We start from the raw sequence: 16,057 nt of genomic DNA, 5'->3' as shown, positions 1-16,057 counted from the left end.
CAGAGCGAGCTGGGAGCCCTGGACCGGGCCTTTCCCGTCCCAGTCCCAGCCCCTGGGCCCCAGCCTTCCCCGCCCTCGCCGAGAGGGGCGCCCAGGTCTCGGGCCTTGCAGGGCGAGCCCCTCGGGACAACCTGGAGGTGGCGAGAAAGCCCCTTCCGCCTCCCTCCGAACTGAGATTAGGAACGAATTCCAGGATGCGGTTTCCCCAGCAAGCGGCCCACCTCCTCCATTCACATCCTCTTCCCTTTCCCTCTAGCCTTCTTTCTTAAGGTCATTGCCTGCTTGCCTTTCTTTCTGCCTTTCCTTCCTCCCTCTGCTCTCCCATTTTCTTCCCCACTTCCCTTCTCCCCTGCCTCAGTAGTAAAATACGTTTCCTAGACTCTTTATTATGTGGCGGATGATTTTAAGGGGGCGTTCATTTAGTTTGCCTTGTTCTCTGTCTTCTTTTTCTTTTTGTTTTAGAAATGGAATCTCCCTCTGTTGCTCAGGCTGGAGTTCAGTGAGCAGCCTCCGCCTCCTGGGCTCAAGCGATCCTCCCACCTTAGCCACCAGAGTAACTGGGACCACAGGTGTGCGCTCCCATGCCCGGATAATTTTATTTTTGTAGAGACAGGGTCTCACTCTGTTACCAAGGCTGGTCTGGAACTCCTGGGCTCAAGTCATCGTCCCCGCCCCCAAAGCGCTGGGATTAATTACACGCCAGGTCATTAGGTTTTAACCTGCACGTTGCTGAGACTCGTCTTACCAGTTAGTCTGAGGCCAGGATAGGCGGCAAAAAACACCCCCTCCCGTCATGCTGTTTTATTTTCTAGGTAACACTGATTATTACCTGAACCTTCCTTGTTTGCTCATTTCTTGTCTGTCTCACCCACCTGGAATATGAGCTTCGTGAAAGACAGCTGTCTCTTTGGTGTTATATCCTAGGTCCTGGAGAGAGTGCCCAGCATGTAATAGGCATTTGTGAAATGGTTACAGAAGGAATGCATCAAGATGTGGGGTCATCTGTGGGTTTTATTCATACTTTTTTTTTTTTGAAACGGAGTCTTGCTCTGTCGTCCAGGCTGGAGTACAATGGCACGATCTTGGCTCACCACAACCTCCACCTCCCAGGTTCAAGGGATTCTCCTGCTTCAGCCTCCCAAGTAGGGTAGGATTACAGGACCGCGCCAGCACGCCTGGCTAATTTTTGTATTTTGAGTAGAGACAGGATGTCTCACCATGGTGGCCAAGCTGGTCTCGAACTCCTGACCTCAGGTGATCCGACTGCCTCGGCCTCCCAAAGTGTTGGGATTACAGGCATGACCCATCACGCCTGGCCTATTCATGCATACTTTTAGGTTTAAAGCCATGACTGCCTTAGAGATGAGTAGAGAGGTTAGTCACTAACCTCTGGGTTCCCCAAACTCAATTCCTTCAGGAATAACCCCTACCTCAAGGGGTTATGGAAACAATTATGTGAGAGAACACGTGCAAAATACATAGCCCAGGACTGTCACATACAAGACAAGTTCCTCAAGAAATGGTGGCTGTTACTTTTTGTTGAGATGGAATCTCACTCTGTCGGCCAGGCTGGAATGCAGTGGCACAATCTCGGCTCACTGCAAGCTCCGTCTCCCAGGTTCAAGCGATTCTTCTGCCTCAGCCTCCTGAGTAGCTGAGATTACAGGTTTGCACCACCATGGCTGGCTAATTTTTGTATTTTTAGTAGAGACAGGGTTTCACCATGTTGGCCAGGCTGGTCTCAAACTCCTGACCTCGTGAGCCGCCTGCCTTGTCCTCCCAAAGTGCTGGGATTACAGGTGTGAGTCACCGCGCCCAGCAATATTTTTACAATTCACTAAGCCAGGGGTCCGCAGACTTTTTGTATAATGGGCCAGATAGTAAATATTTTAGGTTTAGTGAGCCTAGAGGCAAAATCAAAATTATTAGTAGGTACATTTATAACGAAAGAAAAGACAAATTTAGGCCAGGCTCCATGGTTCATGCCTGTAATCCCAGCACTTTGAGAGGCCAAAGTGGTATGATCACATTCCCAGGAGTTCAAGACCAGCCTGGGCAACATAGTGAGACAACCATCTCTACAAAAAATTTTGAAAAATTAACTGGGCATGGTGCATGCCTGTAGTCTCAGCTACTCAGAAGGCTGAGGCAGGAGGGTCACTTGAGCCCAGGAGGTTAAGGCTGCAGTGAGTGAAGTTTGCACTACTGCACTCCAGCCTGGGCAATGGAGTGAGACCTTTTTATTTTTTATTTTTGCAATTAAGTATTTTTAATTAAGGTATGTACATTTTTTAGACATAATGCTATCGCACACTTAATAGATGGCAGTATAGGGTAAACATAATTTTTATTTTTATTTTACTCTAAGTTCTGGAAAACTTGTGCAGAACGTGCAGGTTTGTTACATGGGTATACATGTGCCATCGTGGTTTGCTGCACCCATCAACCTGTCATCTAGGTTTTAAGCCCTGCATGCATTAGGTATTTGTCCTAATGCTCTCCCTACCCTTTCCCCCACCCTCTGACAGACCCCGCTGTGTGATGTTCCCCTCCCTATGTCCATGTGTTCTCGTTGTTCAACTCCCACTTATGAGTGAGAACGTGTGGTGTTTGGTTTTCTGTTCCTGTGTTGGTTTGCTGAGGATGATGGTTTCCAGCTTCTTCCATGTCCCTGCAGAGGACATGAACTCGTCCTTTTTTATGGCTGCAATTTTATTTTTGTAGAGATGAGGTCTCACTATGTTGGCTAGGCTGGTCTCAAACTCCTGGGTTCAAGTGATCGTTCTGCCTCAGCCTCCCAAAGTGCACAGATTACAGGCTTGAGCCACCACGCCTGGCTATATTGTACCTTTCCATTGAGTTATGTGCATGGTTTACTAAAACTCTCTAGCCCTGAATTGATTTCCCCGAGGATTGGAGCAAAGTGGGTGGGGGCGTGAGTCAGCTAGAAGTCACCTGGAATAGAGATCCAGGAGCTGAAGTGCATTAGGTCAGAAAAGTTAAAGAATGAGCTCCCTCAAAAGCATAGTGACCTGTTGTTCCTGGTGATGGGACTAGATGACCATAATCCCTGAGCCTCCACACCGAGCTAATTTTTGTATTTTTAGTAGAGCAGGGTTTCACCATGTTGGCCAGGCTAGTCTCGAACTCCTGACTGCAAGTGATCCACCCACCTTGGCCTCCCAAAGTCTTGGGATTACGAGCATGAGCCACTGCCCCTGGCCAGTAATAATACATTCCGTATAATATTCACAGTAATGGTGAAAATAACAAAGCTGCTGCTGATGGCTTAGTTCTGAGTTTTAGCTACACATGGCAGCCTAGCTAGAGCGCTCACATTCCTTCTCACTGTCCTCAAAGTGGAAGCTCACAAGGCCATTTTTCTCCCCCAGGGACATGAAAATCTCTGATTAGAAACATTTATGCTACTTTTTGGATTTATTGAGCCTAATTACTCCTTTTTCTTTCTAGCTTTGTTTGTCACTGTAGGAATGAGTAACCCCAAAGAATGAAACATTACACATATAACAAGTTGTGGTGAGCATGAACCTATTTAGTTTTATTAGCTTGGGTGGTAATAGCGTTGAACTCCTTTACACACCTGTACAGGCACACCCAAGATATTGTGCCTTCAGTTGCAGACCACGGCAATAAGGGGAATATCACAGTAAAACGAGTCACACAAATTTTGTAGTTTCCCAGTGCATACAAAAGTTATGTTTAGACAATACTGTAGCCTATTAAGTATGCAATAGCTTTTTGCCTTAAAAAAACCCATAGATAAGGCCAGGTGCTGTGGCTCATGACTGTAATCCCAGCACTTTGGGAGGCTGAAGCGGGCAGACCACTAGGTCAGGAGTTCGAGACCAGTCTGGCTAGCGTAGTGAAACTCCGTCTCTACTAAAAACACAAAAATTAGCCGGGCATGGTGGTGTGCGCCTGTAGTCTCAGCTACTTGGAAGGCTGAGGCAGGAGAATCACTTGAACGCAGGAAGTGGAGGTTGTGGGGAGGCTCACCACTGCACTCCAGCCTGGGTAACAGAACGAGACTCTTGTCTCAAAAAAAAAAAAAAAAAAACTTATATATACCTGAATTTAAAAATACTTTATTGCCAAGAAATGCCAGTGAGCTGGTGGGGGATTGTGCCTAGATATTGTTGATGGTTATTGACTGATCAGGGTGACTGCTAAAGGTTAGGGTGGCTGTGGCAGTTTCTTAAAGTAAGACAATGAGGTTTGTTGCACTGATGGAACTCTCTCTTTCATGGAGGACTTCTCTGTAGTACTGCATGCTACAGAGAAAATGGTAGCATTTTACCCACAGCAGGACTTCTTGCAAAATGGGCGTCCATCCTTTCAAACCTTGCAACTGCTTTACCAAGTACTTGATACCAACTACTGTAATCTTTTTTTTTTTTCTGAGATGGAGTCTTGCTCTGTCACCCAGGGTGGTTGCAGTGCTGCGATCGTGGCTCACTGCAACCTCCGCCTTTCGGGTTCAAGTGATTCTCCTGCCTCAGCCTCCTGAGCAGCTGGGACTATAGGTGCATGCCATCACACCTGGCTAATTTTTGTAGTTTTAGTAGAGACGGGGTTTCACCATATTGGCCAGGCTGATCTCGAACTCCTGACCTCGCGATCTGCCCTCTTCAGCCTCCCAAATTGCTGGGATTACAGGTGTGAGCCACCGCGCCTGGCCTAACTACTATAATCTTATAAATCCTTTGTTGTTATTTTATTTTATTTTATTTTATTTTATTTTATTTTTTGAGATAGAGTCTCATTCTTTCACCCAGGCTGGAGTGCAGTGGTACGATCTCTGCTCACTGCAACCTCTGCCTCCCGGGTTCAATAAATTCTCCTGCTTCAGCCTCCCGAGTAGCTGGGATTATAGACATGTACCACCATGCCCTGCTAATTTTTTTGTTTTTAGTAGAGACGGGGTTTCACCATGTTGGCCAGGCTGGTCTCCAACTCCTGACATTGTGATCCGCCCAACCGCCTCAGCCTCCCAAAGTGCTGGGATTACAGGCGTGAGCCGCTGCGCCCAGTCTAATAAGGCTGTTTTCTTAGCATTTGTGTGTCCACGGGAGTAGCACTTTTAAATTTCTTCAATAGCTTTTCCTTCACGTCCACAGCTTGGCTGTTTGGCACAAGAGGCCTAGCTTTTGACTTGTCTTGGTTTTCAACACGCCCTCCTCACTAAGTTTAATTATTTCTAGGTTTTTATTTAAAGTGAGAGACCTACTACTCTTCACTTGAACACTTAGAGGCCATTGTAGTTACTTAGTGTCCTAATTTCAATACTGTTGTTTCTCAGAGAATAGGGAGGCCAGAGGAGAGGGAGAGAGAAGGGGCAACAGCCAGTCCAGTGAAGCAGTCAGAACACACACCATCATGAACCATCATGGCCACGGTTCAGCCAACACAATTACAATAGTAACATCAAAGATCGTCAGTCACACATCACCGTAACAAACATACTAAAAATGAAAAAGTTTGAAAGCAAGAATTATCAAAATGTGAACAAAGCGAGCAGATGCCATTGGAAAAATGACTCCCGTAGACTTAAAACACAGGTTACCACAAACTTTCAATCTGTAGAAAAACACAGTATCTGTAAATGGCAATAAAGCAAAGCACAAAAATGATGTATGTGTATACTTTTTTTTTCTATCCACATCCAACCCCCAACCTTTTTTTTGTTTTGTTTTGTTTTTTTTTAGTAGAGACCAGGTCTTGCTCTCTTGCCCAGGCTGGCCTTGAACTCCTGAGCTCAAGTGATCCTCTCACCTCAGCCTCCCAAAGTGCTAGGATTACTGGCATGAGCCACTGCACCCAGCCCCCACCCCCAACTATTTTAAAAGTCTAATTACTTCTTGATGATTGCCAACTTACCTATAGAAGTGTTCCTTTCAGCCCCGTGAGGTGACTCACCCCGGTAATTCCAGCACTTTGGGAGGTTGAGGTGGGCGGATCACAAGGTCAAGAGATCGAGACCAGCCTGGCCAACATGATGAAATCCTGTCTCTACTAAAAATACATGGTGGCGTGTGCCTGTAGTCCCAGCTACTTGGGAGACTGAGGCAGGAGAATTGCTTGAACCTGGGAGACGGAGGTTGCAGTGAGCTAAGATCGCGCCACTGCACTCCAGCCTGGCGACAGAGTGAGACTGTCTCAGAAATATAAAAATAAGTGTTCCTTTCATCAACTCTGAATGGATCAAGACTATGTTTCTGAGAATATTATTGCTGTTAGTATGAATGTTTTTAGTGTTTAAGGGTAGCTTTGGGGCACAGAAAAAAACAAACATGTACATTTATAAGAAAAAAGGGAAAGAGCCACTGTAGTATACCTGTTTTGCAGATGAGGAAACTGAGGCTCTTAAAAACTATTGCCCATGCTAGTAAACGAAATGTCCAGTACCAGTCCTGGGCCATATTTCCACTTAGTGTCTCAGAACTACCTGGACTCTATTAAAAATGCACATTTCTGGGCTCCACTGAGACACGTTGAATCAATCTTTCTGGGGTGAAACACCAGAACCATTATTTTTTTTGAGACAGAGTCTCGTTCTGTCACCCAGCTAGAGTGCAGTGGCGCCATCTTGGCTCACTGCAGGCTCCACCTCCCGGCTTCAAGTGATTCTCCTGCCTCAGCCTCCTGAGTAGCTGGGATTACAGGTGTGCACCACCATGGCTGGCTAATTTTTGTATTTTTACTAGAGACAGGGTTTCACCATGTTGGCCAGGATGGTCTTGAACTCCTGACCTCAAGCAATCCATTCACCTTGACCTCCCAAAGTGCTGGGATTATAGGTGTGAGCCACTGCACCTGGCCCGGAACCTTTATTTTTACCGAACTCTCCAGTGATCCTTATACCATAAGCCGCTTGGGACCCACACTCCAGTGCTTTCCTGGACCCAGACAAAAATAAGAACCTGACATAGCCAAATTAACAGTCACAACAGGCTGGGAAGAGCATGGCATATGGGCCTCAGTCACCCATTATTGGATGGATGGATTTTAGTGCTTATTTATAAGGTGATTTGTAAACTTTCCCATATGGTCACATCTATTCAGCACAATAATACAATTAATTCCCTGGGAATGAAGTAGCTTTATCCCAAGTGTTTCCAAACAAAACTAACTGAAATGTTCCCAGGTTATAGACAGTTGCCTGCACCCAGTCCATCTGTTCCAACCCAGCTGGCAGTAGAAAGGCTGGTCCTGGTTGTGAGTCTGAGCAGCTCTCTCCTCTAAAGCCCCGTCTGGGAACTACAGTGCCTCCGGTTCCATTTGTCAGCTATGTCTCTCTGAAAACTGGGGAAAGCTTCCCAGTGCCTTTCTGCTCTTGGCAATGTACTGTTGATGGTATTGCCTGGAACTTCTTCGCCCTGCATTTCTGTTAGGTGCGGTGCAAGACCCTGTCGGAGACTGAAAACAAAATGTAAAGGTGGTCTTAGCACTGAAGCCTGGGGGCTGCTGTGGCTGCACCTTTGGTCTGTTTTGAGGGGAAAAAGCCAGCACCCAGTGCTCATGTTCTGCTGAGAACATATCACAGGGTGGTGGCGAAGTTAACCTCTGCAGTCGCTCATCCCAGAAGATTCCAGAAAGAGCTGAGCTCCTAACCCTTTCTTTCTTTCTTTCTTTTTTTTGATACGGAGTCTTGCTCTGTTGCCCAGGCTGGAGTGCAGCGGCATGATCTTGGCTTACTACAACCTCTGCCTGCCAGGTTCAAGCGATTCTCCTGCCTCAGCCTCTTGAGTAGCTGGGATTACAGGTGCCCGCCACCACGCCCAGCTAATTTTTGTATTTCTGATAGAGATGAGGTTTCCCCATATTGGCCAGGGTGGTCTCGAACTCCTGACCTTGTGTCCGCCCTCCTTGGCCTCCCAAAGTGCTGGGATTACAGGCATAAGCCACTGCGCCTGGCCTTTTTATTTTTTATTTGTTTATTTATTTTTCTTTTTTGAAAAAGAAATTGAGTCTTGCTCTGCCACCCAGGCTGGAGTGCAGTGGTGCAGTCATAGCTTACCACAGCCTCAAACTCATGGGCTCAAGCAGTCCTCCAGCTTCAGCCTCCCAAGTATCTGGGACCACAGGCATGTGCCACCACACCCAGAGATGGGATCTTGTTATGTTACCCAGGCTGGTCTCAAACTCCTGGCCTCAAGCAGTCCTCCCGCCTTGGCCTCTCAAAGTCCTGGGACTACAGGTGCATGCCACCATGCCAGGGCTTCTATCACTTTTACCTAGGCCTGCTCACCCCAGGCTGGCACCTTCCTCAGAGGCGGGAGGTGAAGGTGGCTGCTGCTGGGCATATGGGAGGTACAGGTGCAGACTATATTGTGGATTCTCAGAGGACTGAGAAGCTCTCTCTCTCTCTCTCCCTAGGAGGCTTTCATAGTGTTACCAAAGTGGGTCTTCAGTGTTTCTGAACTTTCCTCTCCTTCATTTCCTTCCTTACCTAATTCCTTCTTTAAATTCCAGAACCTGGATCTTAATCCTGGCTCCACATTTTTTGTCCAACAGCAAGCCCCCTGTCTTCACCCCGCTAATCCCCTGTCTTCCTTCACTTCCCTCTTCCCACTTTATTTGCTTTCCCCATGGACCCATACTGAGGGTTTTGGGAGGATGGCAGCGGAGTATGGTGGAGAAAAGGGATTATTTAAAGTAGAAACCCGAAATTTTTATTATAGTAAACTTGGAAAATACAAGAGAAAAATTCACCCCTAGAAAATTATTGTAAACATCTAGTTTGTTTCCCTCTGCATAGTTTAACAACTGGATTGCCACATTTTACCTTGAGTTAGTGTCTTGATTTCATTGTTACGCTGCCTCCCCACTCCATGCGGTACACTTGGAGTGTGTCCTTGTGTGGTCTAGTTATTTTCACTTGGAGGAATGAACTTTCTGAGAAAATGTGTCGTGTCAGTCCTTTCTACTCATTAACCAAGAAATCACAATGTTGTTTTCTTTCTCAACGTAGAGAAGTCATTCAGAATTCAAAAGAAGTTCTAAGTTTATTGCAAGAAAAAAACCCTGCCTTCAAGCCGGTTCTTGCAATTATCCAGGTAAGCTGAGAACAAGGTTCAGTCCTACTATTTTAGGATGACTTTCAATTAAGAAAATGATTGTATGCAAAAGAGCACCTGCATTTCTTGCCAAAGAGGAGAGGGCTTAGTTGGCCATGCTGTTTTCTTTGGTCTTTTGCTTCTCTGGGGTCGTGGGTGAAGTACTGCTCTGCTTCAGAGTGTCTTGTGTGACTTTTCCTCTCTGAGGCATGAGTAGCTTTCAGAGGTCTAGGAGATAGGCACTTACATGCATTGCATTACACAGGATATATCGTGGTCCATGTGTGCTCACAAATGCTTACCAAATGTGATTTGAAGGTGCTGGGGGAAAAAGTCCCACTTTGTTTCAATGGAGGCAGATGCTAGATGAAACATGAGTATTTGGTAATCTTTTTACTCTATCTTTTAAAACCTGCCGTAAACTTAATGGGACAAAAGTCATTACCCTGTCAAAAGAACTTTGCATTCCACATATTTCTTTTGGCTGCAGTCCCTGGTTCTGAGCCACAGTTGGCTCCAGTTGCCATCCTGATTGGCACACTTGTGTGATGGCAGGTGCCGAGAAATAACGAGGTGAGCCAAGCCTGGAAGCAAACACAGCCCCAGAGTTGGGCTGCTACCGCGGGGCTTGGCATGCACTTAGGTTATCAAAATAGCAGCCTGTGGTTCCATCATGCTGCCATGCTGCGTATTTCAGGATGACAGAGCTGTGCTCAAGTTACTTACATTCTCTGGGATCTGTATCCACATCTCATTACAAAGAAAGGCAAGTTAGAACAATAGAAAGAAAATTAGATTAGGGCTCGGGCCTCCTGGGAATCTACTGACTCCCTGGCTTTCCATCCAAAAGCAAACGATTTCAACTCCTACCTTTGGTGTTCTCATTTTTTGGCTTCTTTTTGTGATGGGGTCTTGCTCTGTTGCCTGGGCTGGAGTGCAGTGACATAATCTTGGCTCACCACAGCCTTGACCTCCTGGGCTCAAGCAATCCTCCCACCTCAGCCTCCTGAGTAGCTAGGACTGCAGGCACGCACCATCACACCCGGCTAATTTTCGTATTTTTTGTAGAGATGGGGTTTCAGCATGTTGCCCAGGCTGGTCTCGAACTCCTGGGCTCAAGCAGTCCACCGCCTCAGCCTCCCAAAGTGCTGGGATTACAGACATGAGCCACTGTGCCCAGTCAGCATCCTCATTTTTAGAGAGGGAAGCTGGCTATGTTACTATGTATGTCTTCTATCTAATAGGAGGGATATTATTTTCCTTAAAAAAGTGACATAATTTGAAGGCCTGAAGAATTACTCTGTTAAATACTGGCCATGAGTCCCTTTTTATAAGCAGCAAGATTGTTTTTCTGCACCTTCCTTATTATCTTTGTAATTAGATCATCTGTAATCACAAAATTCATCTCTGGATTATCTTTTATGCCTTTTCAAGCTATTTTTATGTTGTTATGTTGTTTTTACTCTCCTAAGGCAGGTGACGACAACTTGATGCAGGAAATCAACCAGAATTTGGCTGAGGAGGTGAGGACTGTTGCTTTTTAAAAACTCATTATAACTTTTAACAATACATTCTCTTATAGTGACGAATAACCTTGTGTTCCTTTTTCAGACTGGTCTGAACATCACTCACGTTTGCCTCCCTCCAGATAGCAGTGAAGCCGAGGTAATAATGACAGAGCTCTAAACTCTTGCTGCTTCTTTCCTCTTAAGACTTAATAGGCCCATGGCATCTCTTAGTGGTAGCTGGGACAGATCTAACCTTTGCTTGTGGCTGAATGTTAGAGGGAAGAGTTCACTTCTTTTCTCTAGGGTAAATGCTTCATGATATCCTTGTTCCTGGTCATTTGTATGTTTCTACCGAAGACTTGAGCTGCAACTTGTTGAGTTCAGTTGTGTTTCTTCAGCTGTGGTGGCAGCGTCATCTAGTGGAAATTGTCAGGCTGAGGCAAGGAAACTAGACCTCGGGCCACAAATCCCTGTGCCAGGGCCCAGCCCTTCTATGGTTAGCTTTTCTTCCTACTGGCTTCAGGTGATAGAAAACCTCAAATAATGGAATCTTAAATAACATACAAGTTTATTTCTCTCTCTCTCTTTTTTTTTTTTGACATGGAGTTTCACTCTTGTTGCCTAGGCTGGAGTGCAATGGTGCCATCTCAGCTCACTATAACGTCCGCCTCCCAGGTTCAAGTGATTCTCCTGCCTCAGCCCCCTGAGTAGCTGGGATTACAGGTGCGTGCCACCACACCCAGCTAATTTTTGTATTTTTAGTAGAGACGGGGTTTCACCATTTTGGCCAGGCTGGTCTTGAACTCCTGACATCAGGTGATCCACCCGCCTCGGCCTCCCAAAATGTTGGGATTACAGGTGTGAGCCACCGCGCCCGGCTAATTTTTGTATTTTTAGTAGAGGCGGGGTTTTACCATTTTGGCCAGGCTGGTCTTGAACTCCTGACCTCAGGTGATCCACCTGCCTCGGCCTCCCAAAGTATTGGGATTACAGGTGTGAGCTACTGTGCCCAGCCTAGAAGTGTATTTTTCTGGGACATGAATAAAGTTTGGAAGTAGGCAGTCCTTGGTTGATGACATCACCAAGTCGTAGGAGCTTGGGCTCCTGTCCCTCTGCTTTGCCACCTTTGTGGTTTGGTTAACAAGCACTTTGTTCTGATTGATCAGTGAGGCCCAGCAGGTCTGCTAGTCATTTGTGAGACAAAGAATGGGAATTTGTAGAGTTTGTATCTGGCCTTGTACTATGTAAACAAGGGGGCATCTGAGTCCTGTGGGGAAGGGCAGTTCTTTGCAGTACACAGAGGGTAAGGGGATTTGTTAACCTTCCCTCTTTTCAAGGATCACAGGGCTCAGGTAAAGTTCATTGTCATCAACAAGAAAAAGGAAGGACAAAGACAGGTCCCTGCTGTCTTTAAAGACATTTCCTGAAAGTCGCAGTTCTACATCCATTCAGTTGCCCTCTACCTAGTTGCCTGACCAACTGCAAGGGAGGCTGGGAAGTGTAGTTTTTATACCAGGAAGCCTTAGATCATTTATTAGCAAGCTAAAAATCAAGAGTTTATTACTAAGAAGAGAAAGGAAACTGTATATTGGGCGATAAGTGTTTGCCACACTTGTCATTGTAGCATGGTACAAATATGAAGTGTTAAATATGTAACAAATACCTGTGATACCAGCAGTGACAGCATGCAAAGGAGGTTGTTGTTCATTTGCAGGATACCCGCTGTCTGCAGTGGAATTTGCTTTTCTTTCTTTCTTTCTTTTTTTTTTTTTTTTGAGATGGAGTCTCGCTCTGTCAGGCTGGAGTGCAGTGGTGTAATCTTGGCTCACTGCAACCTCTACCTCTCAGGTTCAAGTCATTCTCCTGCCTTAGCCTCCCAAGGAGCTGGGATTACAGGCGCCTGCCACCATGCCTGGCTAATTTTTTGTATTTTTAGTAGAGACAGGATTTCACCATGTTGACCCGGCTGGTCTCAAACTCCTGACCTCAGGTGATGGCCTGCCTCTGCCTCCCAAAGTTCTGGGATTACAGGCTTGAGCTGCCTCACCCAGCTGCAATTTGCTTTTCTTTAGGTTGTTTTGCCACTGGTTGTTTTGTTTGTTTGTTTGTTTTGAGATGGAGTCTCAGTCTGTCAGCCAGGCTGGAGTACAATGGCGCGATCTCCGCTCACTGCAACTTCCACCTCCCATGTTCAAGTGATTCTCCTCCCCGTTCAGCCTCCCAAGTAGCTGGGATTACAGGCACCTGCCATTATGCCTGGCTAATTTTTGCATTTTTGTAGAGACGGGGTTTCACTATGTTGGCCAGGCTGTTCTTGAACTGTTGACCTCAGGTGATCTACCCTCCCGGGCCTCCCAAAGCGCTGGGATTACAGGTATGAGTCACCTCATCTGACCTTGCCACTGGTATTGATAGCCCTTGATTTTCATTGTTGTTGTTTATAATTGACACATAATAATTGTGCACGTGTGAGGGGTACAGTGTGATGTTTCAGTACTTGGGCATGTTGTATGATGATCAAATCAGGTTAGTTACATTCATCACTTAGAACCTTTTTCATTTCTTTGTGGTGATAGCTTCCAAGATCTTTTCTAGCTGTCTTAAAATATACAATACATTGTCATTAGCTATAGTCACCCTACTATGTAATAGAACACTAGAATTTATTTCTCCTATCTAAGTGTAACTTTGTACCTACTGATTGACCAACCTCTCCCCATTTCCCCTCCTCCATCCCTCTCCAGCCTCTGGTAACCTCCATTCTGTTCTCTATTTCTATGAGATCAACTTTCCTAGATTACACATGTAAGTGACATCCTATGGTATTTGCCTTTCTGTACCTGGCTTATTTCACTTCATGTTATGTCCTCCAGGTTCATTCATGTTGCCACAAATGACAGGATTTTGTTCCTTTTTATGGTTGAATGATATTCCGTTGTGTATACAAACCACACTTTCTTTGTCCTCCATTAATGGGTACTTGGATTGGTTCCATCTCTTGGCTAACGTGAATAGTGCTGTAATAAACACGGAAATGCAGATGGCTTCTCAACATAGTCGCTTCAGTTCCCGTGCATATATACCTAGTGGTGGGAATGGCTGGGTCATATGGTAGTTTTTTTTTAATTTTGTGAGGAATCTTCATACTGTTTTGTCTAATGGCTGTATTAATCTGCATTCCCACCAACAGTGTGTACGAGCTCCCCTTTCCACATATCCTCGCCAGCATTTGTTATTGTGATTTTTGATAATAGCCATTCTAGCTTGATATCTCATTGTCGTTTTGATTTGCATTTCCCTGATAATTAATGGTGTTGAGTGTTTTGTCATATACCTGCAGGCCATTTGTATGTCCTTTGGGAGATGGCTGTTCACGTCTTTTGCCCATGAATGTTTTCAGTTTGATTTAATCCCAGTTGTGTATTTTTGCTTTCGTTGCCTATTTTGTTGAAGTCCTATCCAAAAAAATCTTGTTCAGACCAATGTCATGAAGCATTTCCTCTATGTTTTCTTCTAGAAGTTTTATTGTTTGAGACCTTATATTAAGTCTTTAATTCATTTTAAGTTGAATTTTGTAGAAGGTGAGCAACGAGGGCCTTGTTTCATTCTTCTGTGTGTGTATATCCAGTTTTCCCAGCGCTATTTATTGAAGAGTCTCTCTTTCCACAATGTGTGTTCTTAGCACCTTTGCCTTGACTTATTTTTTGACAAGGAATCATTTATTCCCTATTTTTCTTTGGGAAAATTCTAATAGAGTGCATTTGTATGATATTGTATTGAAAAAGAATAAGTACCTCAATATATTAATTAAGATTTGTATTGACATTTGTTGCTTCTACCAAATGCTTGGTACAGGTGACAACAGTTTCCTCACTTCATTCTGGTCTCTGCTTGGATATCGTGGCCTCTGACCCCCCTCCACCCATTACTCTGTTAGCCTTTTGCCCCACTGAACCTTTATTTTTCTGCATGTCCTTTATTCTTTCCAGTGATTTTATTATTATTATTACAATTTGGAAGGGAGGAACTTCCCTTCTCCACTAGAGTATAAGATCCACGAGGACAGTTTTGTTTATAGCTGTATTTCCTTTACTTAGAACTGATACAGAGTAGGTGCTCAAACCATTTGTTGAATGAATGAAAGAATGCTGAATGAATGAAACAAAGCTTTCTTTCTGATTTTGTACCTCAAATGGTTTCCCCTGCCCCTAACAGGTAGTGATTTTTGCTAGGCAATGAAAAAAAATGGTAAACCAACCCTTCCTCAGAGCCTCTGAGTGAGATCTATGTCCAAAGATAAGTATCTTCTCACTTACGAGCAAATATTTTTGTTAAGTGAGATGAATCAGGATCTTATCTCCTGGCATAAAATAGACAGAGAGGACAAAGCATTGCTTATTTGGAAACACACCCAGACATTCATTAGCTTCCCAAAATGTAGCTTGGTCTTTTTTCTAAATAGTGAATTATTTTAGTGTTTCCCATAAAAGGAGCTGTGCATGCTAAGAATTTTTCTAGCACAAGCCTTTGGAAAGGCTTCTAATGTGTCATTGAGGTCCAGATAACCCGAGGGCCTCTGTGACCACTTGGACGTCATGATTAGTGAGCTGTGTTGAACACATTGTGTTTGAAGCGCACAAGCTTAGCTGGGCCAGGTTGGAAGGCTTCAGATTCATGTTTCCTATCCTTCATGAAAACTGGCAGTGTGTTGGCTTAAAGTATGCTTGTTGACAAAGAAGTGTCCTTTGTCTATCTAAACCTTAATAGCTGTTGAGCTTAGGTTTTGTTCTGTTTTGTCTTTTTCTGGCATGGAGTAGAGCCATAGAAGGGCAGAGAAGTCACTAAAAAAATTCAGCCAACCCTTTTAATTTTTTTTTTTTTGAGCTTTATACATGTGATGAAAAGAAAAAAATAGGCTTTTTCTTATGCTTTACACCAAGTCTTCAACAAGGAGCAAAACAACAACAGCAAACTTTAACAGATGCATTTTCACGAATCCACTTTTTATATAAAGCTTCCTTTGTTGTGTCTCATTTTCACAAAACTAATTTTTATTTTGGTTTTTTGTTTTCTCTTTAGATTATAGATGAAATCTTAAAGATTAATGAAGATACCAGAGTACATGGCCTTGCCCTTCAGATCTCTGAGAACTTGTTTAGCAACAAAGTCCTCAATGCCTTGAAACCAGAAAAGGATGTGGATGGGTAAGAAAATAAAATCAAATAATCCACCTTTATGGCTAAATCACTTTTTCTGTTGTGCCTGCTTTTATTTTTCTAAATTTCTCCTATTTATTTCAACTGTGTCAGTAATTAGATGAAAAAAATTCTTTTAAATATTTCAGGAGTCTGTAGGATTTTTTTTTTTTTTTTTTTTTTGAGACGGAGTCTCACTCTGTTGCCCAGACTAGAGCACAGTGGCGTGATCTCGGCTCACCGCAAACTCCGCCTCCTGGGTTCAAGCGATTCTCCT

General features: G+C 44.4%; 1 protein-coding gene across 1 annotated transcript in view; it reads left to right on the top strand.

Annotated features, from left to right (window-relative positions):
* Positions 1-270: 270 nt before the first annotated feature.
* The window catches only part of MTHFD1L (methylenetetrahydrofolate dehydrogenase (NADP+ dependent) 1-like), a 239,925-nt gene continuing 224,138 nt past the window's right edge, over positions 271-16,057 (top strand). The window contains exons 1-5 of the mRNA XM_011943777.1: positions 271-812; positions 8,993-9,077; positions 10,550-10,600; positions 10,689-10,742; positions 15,665-15,789. Of these exons, the coding sequence (XP_011799167.1) occupies positions 10,568-10,600; positions 10,689-10,742; positions 15,665-15,789 (212 nt within the window). The 5' untranslated portion in view covers positions 271-812; positions 8,993-9,077; positions 10,550-10,567. The remainder of the gene's footprint in view (positions 813-8,992; positions 9,078-10,549; positions 10,601-10,688; positions 10,743-15,664; positions 15,790-16,057) is intronic.

This window comes from Colobus angolensis, unplaced genomic scaffold (genome assembly GCF_000951035.1).
Source record: "Colobus angolensis palliatus isolate OR3802 unplaced genomic scaffold, Cang.pa_1.0 Scaffold221, whole genome shotgun sequence".
In the NCBI taxonomy this organism is placed as follows: Eukaryota; Metazoa; Chordata; class Mammalia; order Primates; family Cercopithecidae; genus Colobus; species Colobus angolensis.
Note: the sequence above shows the minus strand (reverse complement) of the source record. Positions and strands in the feature narration are given on the sequence as shown.